The following is an 18816-nucleotide window of genomic DNA, read 5'->3' as shown; positions in this document are numbered from 1 at the left end:
AAAATATTGTTCACAATTACCATTTCGCATATATGGCATTTAAATGCAAACAATTGACTGTAAGTAAGCGACTATTCAGGATGTGCTTCGAAAGAGATAAGAAAGTGTTTGTTTTCTTGCCCAACATTAAAGTATTCAAGTGCACATGATGTGTAAAGAAATGTGTCGTCGACGTTAGCCAGTGTAATTTTTAATGATGATGGTAGTTGGAAAAACTTCAATTATTTGGTCCGTGGTCAAGTTTGAATGCCTCTTATGATGGAAAATAACAACAAAGAAGCTTACAATCTCCTGGATACATCTGGAAGTTATAGCGAATCAGGTTCAGAAATCCGCGAATTTGTACACCCTCCAAAGAAAAAGAAACTGAAGAGGTTAGTTTTTCCAACAGCATTATGTACCCTTACTGGTTAATTATATTATTATTACGTCAAGTTATGGATATGTAGTTACATATGTCTCAAATTTATATGTGAAATATTACTACATTTATACATTTCTAGGGAAAAATTGTATAGTTGCATATTTTATTGAGCTGCCCTCGTATTACTTTAAGAAATGTGGACAATTATGAAGTCGTTAATTGTCTCTCATGATAGCAAGAGATTATCACATTTTCATTACAGGCGTTTACGGGCCAGTCATGGTATAAGCCCCAGTGATGATGACTCTCAGCGAGGTGGGAATGGACACGGCTGCATTGCATGCCGTATTGGACGTGCTGTCAGTATTTGGCTTGCCATCGCCCTTCTCCTTTTATGGCTTTTGATGCTTGCATGGCTAGGTCTCCGACTACATGGCCAGCTCGCCAGGCTTAATTCAGATGTTGAACAAGGTAATAATGATTTGGGTTTTTCCTAGTCATTCACTTTTCAGCTGCTTAAGTCGATTAATAATTGCTAAGATAATTCTTAATTTCTTCGGAGAAAATCAGAACTTAACTAGATATGGAATTGTTTTTAGTAGCAAGATAAACTTACTCCTATTTCCTAATCAAAGGCAGCCCTTTTCAAATACTGAACATATCCTTACAGCAAATTCTCTATTAGTACTTCAGTTGAAATGTTCATGCTCTAGCTAATGAAAAGTAACTATGCGTTCTTTTACATCAGTTTGCGGTAGTTCATGGGAGTATTAGTCTTTTGTCATGCCCATTGTTGTGAACTATCGATTTGGCCTTTCTGCTGCAGAGATCATTTTATCTACCTTGGGGTTAGAATATTATTTCATCCACATACATCATTAATATCATGTGCCACTGACCCATCGTCCAGATATTTTAGGAAATTTATATGACTGTTTTCGAAGTTTATGCTGCTTACAACACACTAACATTTTACAGATATTCAGTGGTCTAATAAAGAATATCAGTACTTGATTTCAAAGAAGGAATTAAGCATTTAGATTTATTGCTGATGCAACCTAGTAGACACCCGTAATATTCATGCCTAATTCCGGCGAATGGCGTTATTTGGCCGTCGGAAGGCGATTTTCTTGAGTCATTTGTCTAATCGCCTTAGTCGATTAAATCTAATTGTTTTTAGTAATGGATTATTTTTTCATTAGGTCGCTAAATTAGAAATTTTTGGATTAAATAAAGCGTGTGCATTTATTGGTTGAGTTGTGTTTTACGTGGTCAAAAAATGCCCCTACCTTAGGGCTGATAAATTTTCGTAAGGATGCTATATCACACTAAATAACTCAATTAAAATTTCCGTTCGTTCTCATTATTACATACACATTGGACCATGATGAAGGTGAGGTTATAGTTCTGCGTGAGCATAGTTTCACTGAAACATTTCACAGCGGTCGACGGGGAACAGGTCCCGCTAATGGTGCCCCACTAGCATAAGGTAAACTTCAGTGTCTTTGATGTAACCCCCTGGAAGATCGATTTCCAGCTTCTCACCGTAGTCGCTTCATGTCGCCACCTATGCGTTGAAAATCGTCAAACCCGTCCTCTCTCTTTTGCATTAATGAATTGACTTGTGTCAAAAATTCAAACTGTGCCCTAAACTATTTATTTGTGATGAAGAAGTGATCCCGAAGCCAAACTTGAGATAGCATTCAGTACCCTCGAGTCCCAGAAAGTTGCCCATCGGCCATGAATAAGTTCCCGTAAATGTTTTGAGAGTGGGCCATTGCAGCTCTCCAAGCATTATGGAAGCGACAACGCCAACAGCAAAAAGCAAACGTCGACTGCGAAGAAAGCGCCGAGAATTGGACGCTCTCGTGGTAGGGGTCGCTTCCAATGGCAGGCCATCTAGACGTGGGACTCGAACCTCGTCTTCATCCGACTCTTCGTCTTGCGGCGGAGATGACCCCGAGGCTGGATTATGCCCCCCTAGGGCATCCTCTTCGTCATCTGGAGGCGGATGTCGGCGCAGGGACGAAGCCAGAAGACGCTGCGGGCGTAGGCCCTCGCGATGTCCTGGGGGGCGTGGCTCGAAGGGGTCGGGGCGCCGCTGTCTGTCCTCTAGGCCGAGAGGCACTCTGCCCTTGGCTGTGCGTGGGGCAGGCGCTTGTATGGCGGTGGCCTGCCTCTTGGGGGCGGCGACTGCGCTCGCATGGTTGTTCCTGGACGCCCGTCACCAAACAGATTCCCTCCGAGTGCACCTTGATGCAGGCGAGTCGTTTCTGGACTCATATCTGTATCGAGTCGTGGCCGTTTCAGATCAGTGACTTATTGGATTTCTGGTTGATCCATTGATTGACAGCTATATTTTTTTGTTTCTCTACGATTATCATAACAGCATATCCATTTTCAGAGATATCAACGTCCACAGTTTTTCATATATTGATTTTTCTCTAATATTGTATGTTGTTATTTACTCATGATATAGTTTTGTAATTGGAACAAAAACATCCAGGCAGGTTAAGGAGCATGTAACATTAATAGAAAAAAGGGCTGCATTGCTAGAAATGTGATCCAAGCAATACGATTCAAAGCTATTATAACATTAGGAGTAAATAGAATATTACATTGTTACATAAATAATTGAGTAAAATTGTACACTGTCTTTTGTTCACGAATTTATTTTGAATTTTATTAGTTGTAATCATTGTACATTAACCCATCTGACTGACAGTTTTTAAGGACACTTGAGCGATTCATGATGGAATATGGAATTGCGATAGAAAATTTGAAAAAAGATTTCAAAGCTTGTATATAACTGCATGCTAAGGTATGAAAGATCAGGTATCTCATGCAAAGATTATCGACTATTGGCTATGTTCATGAACTCAGAGTAACCGATTGACTAACCCTGTTTTTATATAGGTTCTCACTGGGTTTTGACCAGGGAAAAAATGAGATCCCAGGTGGAGAAAAAACCTTTCATGTCTAAAGAAGAGAGTGAAAGGGCCTTGTCGCTACAATATGTCCATTGCTATGCACATCACTCGCTTTTTTATTTCCATTTATATTATAAAATGTACATCTCTCTCTTTAGCATAGAAGGCTGTATATTTTAAATAAGTTTTCATCAAATTTTTTCTTTTTATGATTTTTACCCTTGTTTTACATTAGAAAATCATGTACTACAATGAATTTTAATTCATTAGTTATAATAGCACAGGTACTCTTTCCGCCTCCTGGTTTCTTACCATATCTCCTTCCTGTGTAACTCATTGTATGTACATTTGTCATTGGTGATGTTTAATGTCTGTGCTTTCAATTACAGTTGTGGCTGGTAGCAAAGGTGTTCCAGATGCATTACAAAAGTGCCATTCAATGTCCAAAGAGCTTCAGCATAACCAGACTATACTCTTGGCACAACTGATGACACTTTCATCACAGGTCACGAACTTTAGCATACAGGTAGGGGCATTCAGGGTTTATTTGAATCATTATTTGTGAACCATGTTAGTCTGTAACATGATGGTATCTGTATTTCTAATGGCGTAGTTTTCTCATCAGATGTATGCTTGCAGGAACTCCGTAATTATTTTTGAGTAAAAATTTCTCAGGGTCTTTAGTTGAATTTGTTTTTATTTTAGGTGAAGGAGGTTCACCATGGCTTATCTGAAGTTGAAGATCGGCTGAAAGGAGCTCCAGAGTTAGTGAGGGTACCTCAAGAACTAGCAGAATTGTCGAAAAGTGTGGGGCAGTTAGGAAGCAGTGTGGGGGGCCTTGATGCATCTGTTTCAGGTTTGAAATCTAGTAATACCATCCTTCGGAATGAAACTGACACCCTCCACCAAGAAGTGGCAAATTTAAAGGTTAGTTTTAAATACCATCAGTAACATTTGTTTCCGGCTTAACTTTATGGAATGTGCACGGCATATTGAAATGAAATAATTAAATTTGTAATTCCACGCACTCTTACGATGGTGTTCTAATTAAAGCCTTGGTGGAATTACAAAGTTATGTATTTCATTTCAATCATCAGTAAAAGATATCTGATGGAAATTGAAAGTTATTTGTGGAAAAGAGAAATCAAAGGTATGTGCATTTATATATTTGTGTTTCCTTTTTTAATGGTCTCAGATGTTAGCAATACCAATAGATTTGCTTGTTATTTATCAAGCTCACATTATCCAGCTATATTTACTTTGTTGATATCTTTGGTTACGATGCAGGAAGCTCTGCTGCAACTATCTAATGTGTCAGCAAATGCTGCAAGTTCAAATATGGAGGGAGGAGGCTCAGCCGACATGAAAAGTGAGGATGACCTTGAGAAGCTGTTAACTGCACTCAGGCAAGATGTGTTTGAGCTGAAGGCTAATCTAAGCCATATGAATGAAACACTTGCACAGAAGCTCCTCAGTGATGAAAAAGATAATGCACACCAAGTAAGATATTTATTTTTGTATTTGATCTTAGCATTCAACTAATGACATCAAAATGAATTTTTAGTTATTATGTGAGCTCAATTGTTGGTCTTTTTTATTCCTTTTTCAATTTTTCATCCCGTTTCAATTCATTCACACTAGTGATGATAATATTTTTATGACCTTCCCTTAAATTTTAATGCCTTGATTTTTTTATAACTACTGTACTTTGTGAACCAAAAGTATACATCATTTTCTCATATTGCCATTTAAGATTCGGGCCTGATTGGTGAGTATTTTTCTGTGCCCCTAATAATGACTCTAGGACAAGAACAAAATTGCCCTGCTATATTTTCTGTTGTTGATTGTTTATTATTATTTATTAGATACATGTTGTTGGTGTGAAAATCCAGAGTTTGGTACCACCACCTAGATGTCTGATACTATGGGGCTCCAGACACCCAAATAAAGGATGATAGGCATTCTTAAAGTTTTAGACATAATGCCATTAAATTCACCATCTCAGTTCAGTACTCATTCAAGGATTGTGATTAACTCTAAGAAGCCCATATAGGTTATGTACATTATCATTTTCCGACCTTAATTCCCTCTTTTATTATGAAATAAACCTTGATAAATGTGATAGTCTCAGGCATAGGTAGTGCCATTCCTTGCCATTATACCCTTTCTCTATGAATGTAATGTCATCACCCTATGTCCCATGAGTCATCTATGCATATGCAGTTTCTTTTTTGACAATATGTGGTATTATTAATGAATTAAGGTATATCAAATAAACTGTTCAATAAGTACATGATTCTGTGAAAACTTTACAATTTTTCTGTCTCCAAGAAAACCAACAAAAATTGATCATTGTATTCTTAAATGATTACAAAGGGGGGGTAAAATGTAGCTCCACCTAGCTCTCATGCAAGTCAATCTTTCATATTAGTCTGCGTTGCTGCATTGTATGCTTTGTTTTAACATAGGGTTTCTTTTTCCAGGGGGAAATGTCCGGAGTGCTGTCAAATACAACTGCTCGAGTGGGCATATTAGAGACTTCTTTGACCAAAGATTTCAGTGAACTCTCTGACACCATTGACCAAATTGCAACACAGGTATGTTTAAGCATAAAGCCCAAATAATAATTGAATCTAATGTAAATAAATTTATCTGGTGGAGTATGGTTATCATAGAATGTCATTAAATTTAAAATGTTATGTTTTTCAGAAATTCAGTTTTAGAGTTATTGTTTTCTCACAATCTCCATCACATCTCATACAAAAATTTGTGGAGCATAATTTGGTAATTGATTGAAATGTATTCAAGGAAACTTGTGTATTTCTTTTGGAAACTAGATTTCAGTGTTTTTATGCACATGCTGTATATTTCCTATGATAAGTTTTTAAATATTTTAATTATATTCCAAGCCCATGAGAGTAATTGAAATTCTAGTTTTGCATACCTAAAATGCTGTTGTAAGTTAGAATATTGATACATTTTTAAAGTCTAAATAATTCTTCATTTTGCAAATAAGGGCTCTCATTATAATTTACATTCCGTCAGCAACTGTGTTTTGGGGCAAGAAATTAAAATGTAACTCAAATGGGAATAGGCTAAAATGGGTGTTGCAGTGGGTAAAATTTCATCTTCAGGTATTTGACGAAATATTATCTGTTGTGGAACAAAATGAAGAGGTCAGTTTTCAAATGAGATGTAGTGGCTCATGGGATGACAACCCACTGCGTGCTAAGATTGAATACCGTTGCTCCTCCTAGAAAACTAATAAGTGCTGTCTAAAGGCCTATCTTTGAAAAAAGAGTGCACAAATGAACTTGATACTTAAATAACTGCTAAATCTGCTAAACCATTCTTTTAAGTGTTGGTGTAGACGTATGCCGACATAAACTGCTGACGCAAATGGCCGAGTCCATTGCAAAACCTGCATTTCTTGGCAAACTTAGCAGAGAATAACATCAAGAGTGTGCAGGCAGTATGCATAATGATATTGGGAGAGAATGAAATTTCGGACCTGTTTTGCCATGCCTCAATGTACATTTTCATTGATGTTTGTGAAAGCACAAATTACAATAAATTAGATACATGTTAATTTGATTATATTAGTGCAAGATGGTTCAATTTTATACTTATACTGAATACCACACAAATCATTTCCATAAGATGCAATTTATGTTATAACCAGGCTGTTCCCTCAACTTCACCTTTGGCACATAGCATGAAGACTCTGTTCAAGTTAATTTATCATTATAAATATTTTATATTAGCCTTGTTAAAAAACTTTATACAAAGAATGGCTAGCAGAAGTGCTTTAGCACACAAGTAAGGGCCAGAGCATGCATAAATAAATTAACCTTAAAATAGATTATCAAGATACATAGTATAGTATATACATGCATATAAACATACATATTCGCTATTGGCTTTTTATAATTTATTTGGGTCAGTTAACTTGACTAAACATGCAAATTAATATGAAAAACTTATACCATCTAACTGAAACAATTCATGGAAGACCAAAAACTCTTTTAAATGTCAAAACTAAATCTAGAAATTTTCACTGATAAAAATATGGCAGTCACACTGCTGGAAAATTTAACTATTTTCTAGGTAAATAGCTCCCTTTTTACTTCAAGATGTTTGTTAATAATGTGATTCCACTCACTTTATTTTTTTAACCCAATTGGATTGTAATCACATTTAGTAATTGAAGAGTTTTTATTAGTAAAGAGTAAAACTGGTAGAAAATTAACCCACACATATTTTGTCTAATGATAAGGTGGTTTCTGTGAGTTAATCACTACCTGTGAGCATTTGCTTATTAATTATCTTTGACAATCTTCATGGTATAACTTATATAATTTATACAATATTTGTTATGGTGATAATGATTGTATTTTTTAAAATTCTCTTATTTTCTACAGGTTAATGACACATTGCATCAGATTGAATCCCAAATAGCCCAACTTACAGGAAGGATGAATGAAAAATCCACAAAAAATATTAGCATTGAAAGAGACTCTACTCCCACTTCCACTTCAAAGCCAACTTCCGAAGGACAACTTTTAAATAAAAGCACAGCTTCCATCATTTCAGAGAAATCATCTTCCATTTCAACAGATAAAACTCAAAATACGACCAGTTCACCTCAAGTTTCAGGTGAGTTTCCAGAAAGTACATTCTCATATAGAACTTTAAAATTGTGCATATTATTTCATTTGTAAAACTTTAATGAAAGAACAAATAGATGACCTTAGAATGGATGACTAGTTTTCCCCCGTAAAAATATAATTTTACTCACTATCTCTTGCATTTTCCTAAGTGAACTCTATGGGGTGGCTTGAATCTTAGTGACACTCACACAATCACCAAAGGTGTGTGGATATTTGATTTCATGCTGTGGTTTCCCATGGAATTTTTTTCGAGTTAAATTTTACTTTATAATAAGTGTTTTAATTGATAAACTTTAGCTGAAATGCAAATTCCTGATTTGTATAACACGGTGGGACACTGCTTTGGTGCTCTTTTGCAAAAAGAATTAGATGCTTTAGTCATTTTAAAACCTACTGAAGGAAAACTGACATATGAGGGGCTGCCAACCATTTTCCAAGGCCATTAAAATAAACTATGAAATGATAATACAACTGTTATGTTTAGGTTCTTTCTTGCTGCACATTTCATATTATTCACATGATATAAGGGATATGTGAACACAGTTATACTGCTGGAATGTCATATTTTAACCCAAAGTAAACTTTTGTATATCATGTATCAATTGACTCTGAATACTTGGAAAAAAATGGCGTCATAAACTGAATTGGTAGACATTAGTTTAATGGGATATGAATTATGTCTAACCTCAAGTGAAATTGGGAAGTTGGTTGCCATTCTGATAAGTACTTGTATTTTTGCGATATATGCTTGTACATGGAAACAATTTCCTTGACATCTCACTGTTTATATTTGTGTTAATTTTCAGTGAATGATGCATCTACCAGTGGAGGGACTACTTCAACAAAATCATCAGAAGTAGTTGGAAAAAGCAAATAAGTTTTACCGGCCAAGTTTACCATCCAAGTGAATACTTCCTTTAAGGTCAAGACTAAGCTTCATACTAATATGAGATTTTTGTGGTGCTTAGCTGGTGGTACAAACCACACTCTTCTAACACGGAGAAGTGATACAACAAACCATATAGTTTTTTATCATTGGAACTCCTCTTGCTGTGTCCATATTTTATGTGATTTTTTTTAGATCCTTCATAAAACAACTTGTAACATTTTTAAGAAGCATAATACAACCTTGATCATGATTTTTCTCTCTCAAAGAAAGTAAGAATTGTTGGGTCCATTGTCTCACAAGATGCAAGACAGTGATATGCAGTGCCATGAATTTGCCAAATGCCAAAGGAAATCTCAGTCAGTGCATAAATGTTCTTGGCACCAAATTTATTTACTCTTGATAATCTTTCATGTAAATATGTTGAAAATACCTTTTATGATTATTACTTTGAAACTACTGAAATGGAATGCAAGTTATCTGTAATTTAATAAATTGTTTTGATGAAATTCCAGACTTAAATGCTATGTTTTGAGTATTCTTCAGTTTTATTTTTTTTTAATTCTTTAATATTTTTGTCAGTTTTTGTAATCCATTTTCAGTATTATGTAACTGCTTTAAATAAGAGTACTGTTTTAACAGCTACTCAACTTTTATTTTATACATAAGCCTTTAACTTTTAGCAGCAGAGCTAGTGAAACTTACTAGTAAATCATTTTGTAAGAATTTATAACTTTAAATGACACATTCCATTCAGTGTAGCATTACCAATGCATCTACTCAGCAGATGTCTTTTTAAAACAATTTGTTTCATGAGTCATTATAATTCCATTACAGTGTAGTTAAAAGATGATAAGCTAAGACTAGAACTTGTTATAAGTGACATTTTTAAAGACATTGATAGATGACAGATATCATTTATTAACATTTGCTCCTTGTGTTTACTATAAGGATTAACTGTTGTGAAATAATTTACTGTTGAAATAAATTGTTGTTACTAAGTCTTTTACTATTCATGAATCCTTAACATGAATTTTTGAATTGGGAAATACTATTGCTGCCAGAAGAACATGATCATTGTCTATATGACGGTCTAGTCTGCCACTCCTCTAGTTTAGTCCATCAATCTTCTAGGTTTGTACCTAAAACTTTTTATTTTTATCAAGAATATGTACGAATCGCCAACAAATACGAGGGTCATCCGGAAAGTAGTACCCGTTCGTGCCGCATGAAGTGCTGACGACGCGAGTAGCCGCTGGACGAGGTCAGATAGCTTCAGTGGCTTGTCTGCCTTCTCTGAGCCAAGTTGCGTGACGCTAGCATTGCCTGTGTTGTTTCTGTGATTGTTTACAATGTTTAAAAAAATTGAGAACGCCGCCAGTTGTGAAGCGAGGGCAGTGATTAAATTCCTCAATGCAAGAAACGTCCGCCCATGTCATATTCATCGCCAATTAAAGGAGGTGTATGGAGACAATGTAATGGACGAGTCGTCTGTTCGGCGGTGGTGTCGCAACTTCAACATGGGGAGGGGGAACACACACGACGATGAGCGTTCGGGGAGACCGTCTGTCATTACAGACCAACTGGTGAGCTCAGTTGACGAATTCGTGAGGAACGATCGGCGCGTCACAATTGATGACATCTGTGAGCATTTTCCCAATGTTTCTCGAACAATTGTTCATGAAATTGTTAAACACCATCTGCATTATGCAAAAATTTGTGCAAGATGGGTCCCTCGCAAGCTTACAGATGAGCACAAAACCAAGCGTATGGCTGCAGCACTGACGTTTTTGGGACGTTATCCTGATGAAGGAGACTCTTTCTTGACTCGCATAATTACTGGTGACGAAACATGGGTTTGTTATGCATCACCTGAGAGTAAACGACAGTCAATGGAGTGGCATCATGCTCATTCACCAAACAAACCAAAAAAATTCAAGACAGTTCTGTCCACCAGGAAACTCATGGCAACCATTTTCTGGGATCGACGAGGTGTATTGCTTATTGATTTTATGGCCCGTGGAGACACTATTAATGCCAATGCGTAATGTGAAACATTAAAGAAATTACGGCGGGCAATACAAAATCGGCGGCGAGGTCTATTGTCTACTGGTGTCATTCTCGTTCATGACAATGCCAGGCCTCATGCAGCTGGGATAACACAAAAACTTTTGCAGCAATTCAAATGGGAAACTTTCGACCATCCACCGTATAGCCCGGACTTGGCCCCTTCAGATTTTCATCTCTTTACAAAGCTTAAAGACTTTTTGGCAGGAAAAAGATTTGACAGCGATGAAGAACTTAAAGAAGGAGTGACCCTGTATCTCAATGAGCTGGCGGCGAAGGACTATGCAGCAGGAATACAGAAACTTGTCACACGTTATGACAAATGCCTTAATTTGCTTGGAGATTATGTTGAGAAGTAGTTTAAAGTATCCTCTTTCAAATAAAATTTTTTATGTTTGTTAATATTTACTTTTGTGTCTTTATTTCACGAACGGGTACTACTTTCCGGATGACCCTCGTATTAACACATTTGAATTGAAATTTTTTGTTTTAAATTATAAGGTTTCAGAAAGGTACCAGCAATAAATTCATTGACAAGAGAAGAGAGTTAGCAACCTTTAACTCAGCACAAATTCTGTGCCAAGTTACTTTAAAATGGAATCCTGATATAACAAAAATTGCAATTACAGGAATAATGCTCGGGGTAAAACTTTTTCGCCTATCGTTTATAAAAATTAAAATGGTAAATATGAGGCCTCCAACCATAGTGGAAGATCATTATTATGATTGATGTCATTTACATAAAAATGGAAATCATAAAACTGCACCATTCTTTTCTATTAAAGTGCAATTACTCGTCACCATCACAGCCTACCCATTTGTAATTCTGTGGGTGTGTGAGCTTTTCTTGTTAGTTCTCTGTGGGCATCCATTTCAGTCAGACCATAGCACCATTGTCATTGCTTGTACACAAACTCATATTACCTGAAATACCTACTGCTATGGTTTTATTGCCCTCCGCCATATAAAATAGCTGATAAGTGATTATGAAGCCACCTATACTGTCATAAAAAAATTTCAATGTAACTGGTGATATTGTTTGTGATAGAGAGGACTTGTATCGACATTCGATAGTGGATAAAATAAGCATATAACAGGGTGATTCAGGCATATAAAGGTACGACATGTTTGGGAAAGAAACTTCTAAGAATTTTTAATATGACAATATTAATTAAATTTTTGTGAAGGTTTCTGCAGAATGGTATTGATAAATTTTGTTTCAATTGTTATTGATGAATTTCAGGATTTCATCTACATAAGAGGGGATATCATCAAGTTTTAATGATTACTAAAAATTATCAAGATAGAAACTTAATTTTGATTTTTAATACTTCTCTACCTAGTCACCACCCAGAGATATACATTTCTACCACTGTTTCTTGACCTATTGAAGACCTATAGTAGAACTCAGCAGATCGAATGGAAAACCATTGCTGCACCTCTTAAATGACGTCATTTGTGCTGTCAAATCTTTGATCCTGTTCTTTGAGTACTGGGAATAAGAAAGCCACTTGGAGAATATTATGGATGAGGAAAAATTTCAAAGCCACATCGCTTTGATTCCTCAACTACACCTTGAGATGAGTGAGCAAGTGCATTGTCAGTAACAAGATGGATGACTTTGATGATCATACTACATTGTTTCTTCTTCAGAGCTTCATACAATTTGTCCAGCAGTGTGCAGTAATAGACACCAATATTTGTCTGACCCTTCTCCAGGTAGTCTGTTTAGATGACACCACGACAGTCCCAAAAAACCCACGGCATGACCTTCCATGCAGACTTCTTCACCTTAGCCTTCATGGGGTGAGGTGAGTCGCTGTGCTTCCACTTCTTTCTCATCTCTCTGGTCTCTGGATCATATTGATATATCAAAAATTAATTTATTGTTATTAGGTGACCAAAAAAATTCTCTTCGTTTTGCTATTAAAAGATTCAACTTCCCGCCTTAGCAGTTCGTGCTGTGTTTGCTTCTGAAAAGGAATCAGTAGTTGTGGAACCCAGCGTGCTGACACCTTTGACATTTGCAATTCTTCGTGAATAATTTTCCTCACACTGCTGTAGCTAAGATGAGACTCATTCATGATGATTTGGATGGTTGCTCTTCAGTCTTAAATAGGATATAGTCCACTTTCTTCACTGTTGCAGGATTATCCTTGAGTAATGGTCTCCCACTTCTTGGATTGTCTTTGAGAGGCATGTGGCCAGTTTGAGTATTCCTTTTCCACCTCACAACTGTGTCATATGATGGGCTATCATTTCTATAAACATCCATCATTTCATCATGAATATATAGGTCACCGTAAACTTTCAAATGAAGGAACTTAATCACACTGAGCCTGTACTTATAATCTCCATACTGTGAGCTATTTCACTATGTGGCTTACTAATACAAATCAACATTAATAGCTGCAATTTTCAACATTATGCACATAAGGATCAATTAAAATGCTGAATAAATTTTATCTCTCTATCTCAGATAAAACATTATACGAGGCCTGTCCAATAAATATGTGAACTGGTCAATCTGGTGGCCATGACGCAGACTGTAGCCCCGCCCACTAGCGGGGCTAGTTGCCTGAGACCCAATGAGCCGTCTGCCCTTGGTGGATTGTCAAGCTGTGCATATGGTGCCAGTTATTTTAGTTCCTGTTTTTGTTTTTACTGCTTGTCGAAAATGGAAATTGATGAAATCACGGATCAAAAAATCAACATCAAGTTTTTGGTGAAGTGCGGTAAAAGTTATCAAGAAGTTACTCCAATGTTGAGAGCTGTTTATGGTGATAATGCTCTTACGAAAACATCCGTTTTCAAGTGGATTAAATCAAACCAAAAAATCAAGAAAAAGCCTCTCGAAAATCAAAGTCATGCTTCTGGTTTTCTTTGATGCTGAAGGTGTTGTTCATCATGAATTTCTTCCTGAAGAACAAACAGTAAATGCTGAGTTCTCCCTTATAGTTCTCAAGCCTTTGAGAGATTGCATGTGCCGTGCACAACCAAATTTGACCCAAGGCGATGGATGGATGGATTCACCATGGCAATGCACCTGCACATTCAGCACTGATTGTTCGCCAGTTTCTGGCAAAAGATTCAATCACCATCCTCCTTATTCGCCAGATCTTGCCCCCGTGTGACTTCTTATTATTCCCAAAATGCAAAGATGTGATGAGGGGACATCACTGGGAGGATGTGGACTCAATGAAGCAAGAAACAACGAGAAAACTAGAAAGCACAACTGCCGAAGACTTCCAAGGGTGCTTTAAAAAGTGGAAAAGAAGATGGAATAAGTGCATAGCCTATGAATGGAGAGTACTTAGAAGGGAAAAAAATTGATTGAGACTAAATTTTGCAAAATAAAGTTTTTATGGCCTCAGCTCATATATTTATTAGATAGACCTCGTATAATGTTTTTAACACAACAGTTTTACTAGCATTCCAGTTGGTTTCTTCTAGTGAAATGAAATTTGTTCTTTCTTCGTTTTTTTAGTCTTCGGTCTATCATGACCATGTTGGCCACTCTGCATTTTCTCCCTTAATTGACCAGAAGAGAATACAAAGCAGCCAACAGGATCATCCTTAACCCAAGCCTGTGTAGGATAAATATGAAATAAACAATCATGTCACTTGAAGAAACCAACTGAAATGCCAGAAAAAATGTTGTCTCATAAACATTGTAAGTATGCGAGTGAAATTGCTGAATAAAATGTATTCATCAACACCATGTGGTCAAAACTCAGCAGTTTCATAAAAGTATCCCATACCCCCCTGCAAACAGTCGCTCACTGAGCAGGTAATCTCCAAAATCCTCGAGTAATTCTGACCTTGCATGAGTGTGTGTGTTTGTGAATGACAAGTGGCTTAACTACTAACTTAACTTGTCAGGGAGAGGAAATATTGGTTGCCCTGCCAAAAGATGTTGAGATATCTGTCAATTACCTTTGTTGACAAGGAATTCAAATCTAAAATAGTGCAGTTTTTTTGCATACTACATTACAAGACACACGGTATTAAAGATTTGGGTACAGCACATAATGCATAATGACCTTCAAGTTCATGGCAGAGCTTGGAGCCATCGAGTTGTAGATGGAGGAACGACCTCTGTAGATAGAGGTAATATGACAAATAAGCAAGTTGACTCGATGAATTAGCGGTCGTGGATAATTAGTGGTGGTACTTGGAGGACATAAAAGACCATATTTGGGTAACATGACCTAAGAACTCTTTGAAAGTGTTTTGATGCAGTAAGTGGCTACCACCAATTACCCAAGTATCAGCATTCCTTCATATGAGGGAAGGTGGTGACTGCAATGGTCAATGGAGCTACACTCATCCCACTGCAGGCGTGATAAAAATGACTTTAACCACCGCTATGTATATGACAACAGAAAACCACATTACCATTCTGAAGAACAATAGCTCAACAAAACTTTTTTCTTACATTGGTTAATGGAATGGAAGAAGTTATTGGGCGAGGCAACCAACTGCCAAGGTCATTTGCCCCATTAGGGATAGATGTGAATAATTTGGTAGGGATACGACAATGAGGGAAAACTGATGTTGGCATTAACCTACTCTTAATAACAGGTGCCAAGAGGTCCATAATTCAACATTCCATCAAACAGATGGCATACTCTCTGGAAGTGATCTGTGCATAACACCCCAAATAGGGATCAGACAACCACTGAAAAATCCTCCCACAATTGGGATTTGAACCCAAGCCCTTGGGGTGGAGAGCCAATAAATTAGCCACCATGCCATGCTGATACCTTTGATTGAAGTGACAAACATGATGAAACCCTCTTGAGTAAAATATTCAGAGGTAAACTAGTCTCCCCATTCAGATCTCCAGGCTGGCACTACTCTGAGAGAGCACAATTTTACAATCAATTAAGGGGTGGAACAGGAGTTTCTGATCACTCTGGGCATGGGGCAGGCTACAATATGTAGAGAGGCATAGAATGGGGTCAAATATTCTAGCGTAGGTGAAATAAAATGGCCAGTAGAAAAAGAGAAAGGAAAATTGAAGGCAGTGAAAATGTGGTGCTACAGAAGAGTGATGAAAATAAAATGGATTGACAAGATAATTAATGCAGTAGTTTGAAGAACAGGTTAGGAGAGAAGCACAAGGAGGACACTCACAAGAAGAATAGGAAAACTAATTGGTGAGTCCTGAGGCATGATAGCTCACTAACGACCAAGGATGCTTTACCCACTAGGCTACCATGCCAACACCTCAGGATACCAGAATAATAATAAAAACATCACAAATAAATGTAGGTCTCTTTTCAAAGTTAATGAAATTTCAAGGATTCTGCAACTCCGTGGTGTCAACACAACCTAGTTCACTTACAATGGCATCAGTCGCAACACTTTTCTAGGCAATCAATGCCTTAATTCCATGCTGCATTAATCCAGTATCCCAATTCAGTCACGTTATTTTAATGAAACTGACATGGGCACATTCATAAAAACTCAAGTATGAGTCCCAGCAGAAGAAACTTTTGCCCATACAAGACCTTGAAAAGGCTTTGACCCTGTTTTTTTCGCTCTTAGAATATCATTGAGAAAGCTTAAGAAAAACGTCTGCCCTTTTTCCATTATTGAATGCCTAAGTCTGAGCAATATACCTGGCATGTAAAGGATCAGATTATTTCCCTTCGCATAACTTCGTGAATTCTTCTTGAGACTTCCTCTGGGATAGGTATTCCATTCCTCACCAGATTAAAATCCTGAGAAGAATTCTTCCTTTGGTGCATTTTGCTCCCTTGAATACTTGCAGTGCTGGTAGCTAAACAACGTAATAAATAATGACGATATAAGACTTCAGAACATTACCTATTTTTTGGAACAAAAGATTTCCTCATTCTGCAAAGAGATTAACATAATTTGACCTGTCACCAACCGTAACAATTGTTTTCCTCAGCTGATCATATACAGGTAAATTTCTCGTATGAGGTCTACCCAATAGCTTTGAAACATTTTATACCTCTCTTAATATATCCCTCATTTAGACGAATATTATTTCAATTATTGTGCAAAAAGAAAAACTTACGCAATTTTACTAATTAATAAGGTAACCTTGCACAAGTAGTACAAAATTCCAAGACATGACTAGGTACAACATCAGATGCGTGTTTCCTTCCAAAGCACTGAAGGTAACCAAGGTTAAAATGAGCATGAAACCTCAAATTCTGAAGCAACTTCTCATTTCCCTATGTATTAATATGAAATTCTAGACTAAAATATCTTGGACGATCTCCGTCGAATGCCGATGCTCAGTATCCAAAGTTAAACACTCAATCCGATTATGGCCAGCCTATTACATACAATAGTGGCGGACATCATCAGCATTGCTTCAATGTGCTGTTTTTACCACAAGAAAAGAGATACTAAAAACAGGACACTGGGATTGATACATTATCAGAAAATTTCTTAAGTTATGTAGGATGCAATATTGCATGACATGTGAAGAATTGTGTATATTTAAGTAATTATGCAGTGTAAAATAAATAATTAAAGTCGTTTTCGAGAAGGTTATTGATGAACGATTAAATGGACACATGATAATAATAATAATACTAATACTTTATTCATTTTAAAAATGGTACAACCATATTAAATGTCGTCAATCGTAATATTACTTAATATATAAACATAAGTTCTTAAATGTGATGAAGATTGTCACAAAAGAATTCATCCAATGAGTAAAGTGGGTGAGCAAGTAACCAGGTATATACCATATTCTTGAAACTCTGGATGCCATCTGATTTCAACTGAGTAGGCAGATAGTTATACAGTCGTATGTTCATATTGTGAAATGTGTTGTAAGTTGATGACAATCTACAATAAGTAGTATTTAGATTCGATTTACCTCTTGTGGAATAGTTATGGAGGTTGGATCTTAATTGGTAAGTTTCTAGATTAACTTTCACATGAATCAGAGCCTTAAAGATATACAAACAAAATACAGTCATGATTCTATACCTAATAAAAAAAGGTTTGCAGGAATCACGTGGTGGTATATTAGCAAGAGAGCGAATTCTCTTTTGCAGTAGCAAAATTTGTTTAACATGAGGGGAATGACCCCATAACTCAACACCATAATTCAAATGACATTGAAAGAAGGCATGGTAAAGTGTTAAACGATACTCATTTGAAATGATAAAGTTGAGCTTTCTTAACATATAAACAGCTTTACTAAGTTTATTACAGGTCTGACTGATGTGAGTCTCCCAATTAAGTTTTGTATCAATATAAATTCCTAGTATTTTAGCAGTTTCAATATCAGTTGTTTTTGATTTAAGACTGCACACAATATGCTGAGTTTTGTTAGTATTTAATTGTAAATGATTAACATCAAACCATTCCTTAGCCTGTTTTTGGGTAGCGCTAGATCGTAACTTTGCATCTTCTGGATGTTGACACTTTTGCACAAAAGTAGTGTCATCAGCATATAAAACAGATCTAGGTTTCATATTACAGGGCAAATCATTAATCATGATAATGAAAAGTACTGGGCCAAGCACAGAGCCCTGTGGTACACCACATTTTACTTTAAGAGCTGCAGACCGACAGCCATCAAGTTCAAACTCAAATCTACGTACAAGTATATATGTTATATATATATATATATATATGTGTGTGTGTGTGTGTATATATGTGTATGTATATATATATATATATATATATATATATATATATATATATATATACCCAATACATTAACATGGCAACAGAAATAATATAATTATTGGCCAATGATTGCAAAAATTTTAAATCATTGGCCGTACATAAACTAACTCGTCTTCAATAGTATGATTATCAATGAGCAGTTTAGTTTCGCTTAAGAAAGATAAAGAATCACAAACCATATATATCTTGTAGACGGTATGGAAATTG

The 18816-nt window shown here is 36.4% G+C and overlaps 1 protein-coding gene across 2 annotated transcripts; it reads left to right on the top strand.

Moving 5' to 3' along the window:
• The first annotated feature begins 107 nt into the window (after positions 1–107).
• On the top strand, positions 108–9851 carry LOC139686300 (EF-hand calcium-binding domain-containing protein 14). Of its 2 annotated transcripts, XM_071583445.1 has the most exons (8): positions 108–374; positions 627–835; positions 3684–3820; positions 4000–4221; positions 4582–4794; positions 5778–5891; positions 7716–7950; positions 8771–9851. In XM_071583445.1, the coding sequence occupies exons 1-8, from the start codon at positions 247–249 to the stop codon at positions 8839–8841; spliced, it is 1329 nt and encodes a 442-aa protein (XP_071439546.1). In that variant the 5' UTR covers positions 108–246; the 3' UTR covers positions 8842–9851. The 2 variants fall into 2 exon arrangements, with proteins under 2 accessions (XP_071439546.1, XP_071439545.1); XM_071583444.1 differs by lacking the exons at positions 108–374; positions 627–835 and adding an exon at positions 1904–2626.
• Positions 9852–18816: the final 8965 nt, after the last annotated feature.

Source organism: Hetaerina americana, unplaced genomic scaffold (assembly GCF_022747635.1).
Source record: "Hetaerina americana unplaced genomic scaffold, ioHetAmer1.1.p SCAF_14, whole genome shotgun sequence".
In the NCBI taxonomy this organism is placed as follows: Eukaryota; Metazoa; Arthropoda; class Insecta; order Odonata; family Calopterygidae; genus Hetaerina; species Hetaerina americana.
The sequence above is the reverse complement of the archived record's forward strand: the minus strand, read 5'-3'. Positions and strand labels throughout refer to the sequence as shown.

What these genes read in the sequence shown, in the direction of transcription:
- LOC139686300 (XM_071583444.1), top strand. Translation starts at nt 2,161, where the DNA reads ATGGAAGCGACAACGCCAACAGCAAAAAGCAAACGTCGACTGCGAAGA. An exon ending in TCACGAACTTTAGCATACAG is followed by an intron (nt 3,821 to 3,999) that starts GTAGGGGCATTC and finishes TTTTTATTTTAG; the next exon opens with GTGAAGGAGGTTCACCATGG. An exon ending in AAAAAGATAATGCACACCAA is followed by an intron (nt 4,795 to 5,777) that starts GTAAGATATTTA and finishes TTCTTTTTCCAG; the next exon opens with GGGGAAATGTCCGGAGTGCT.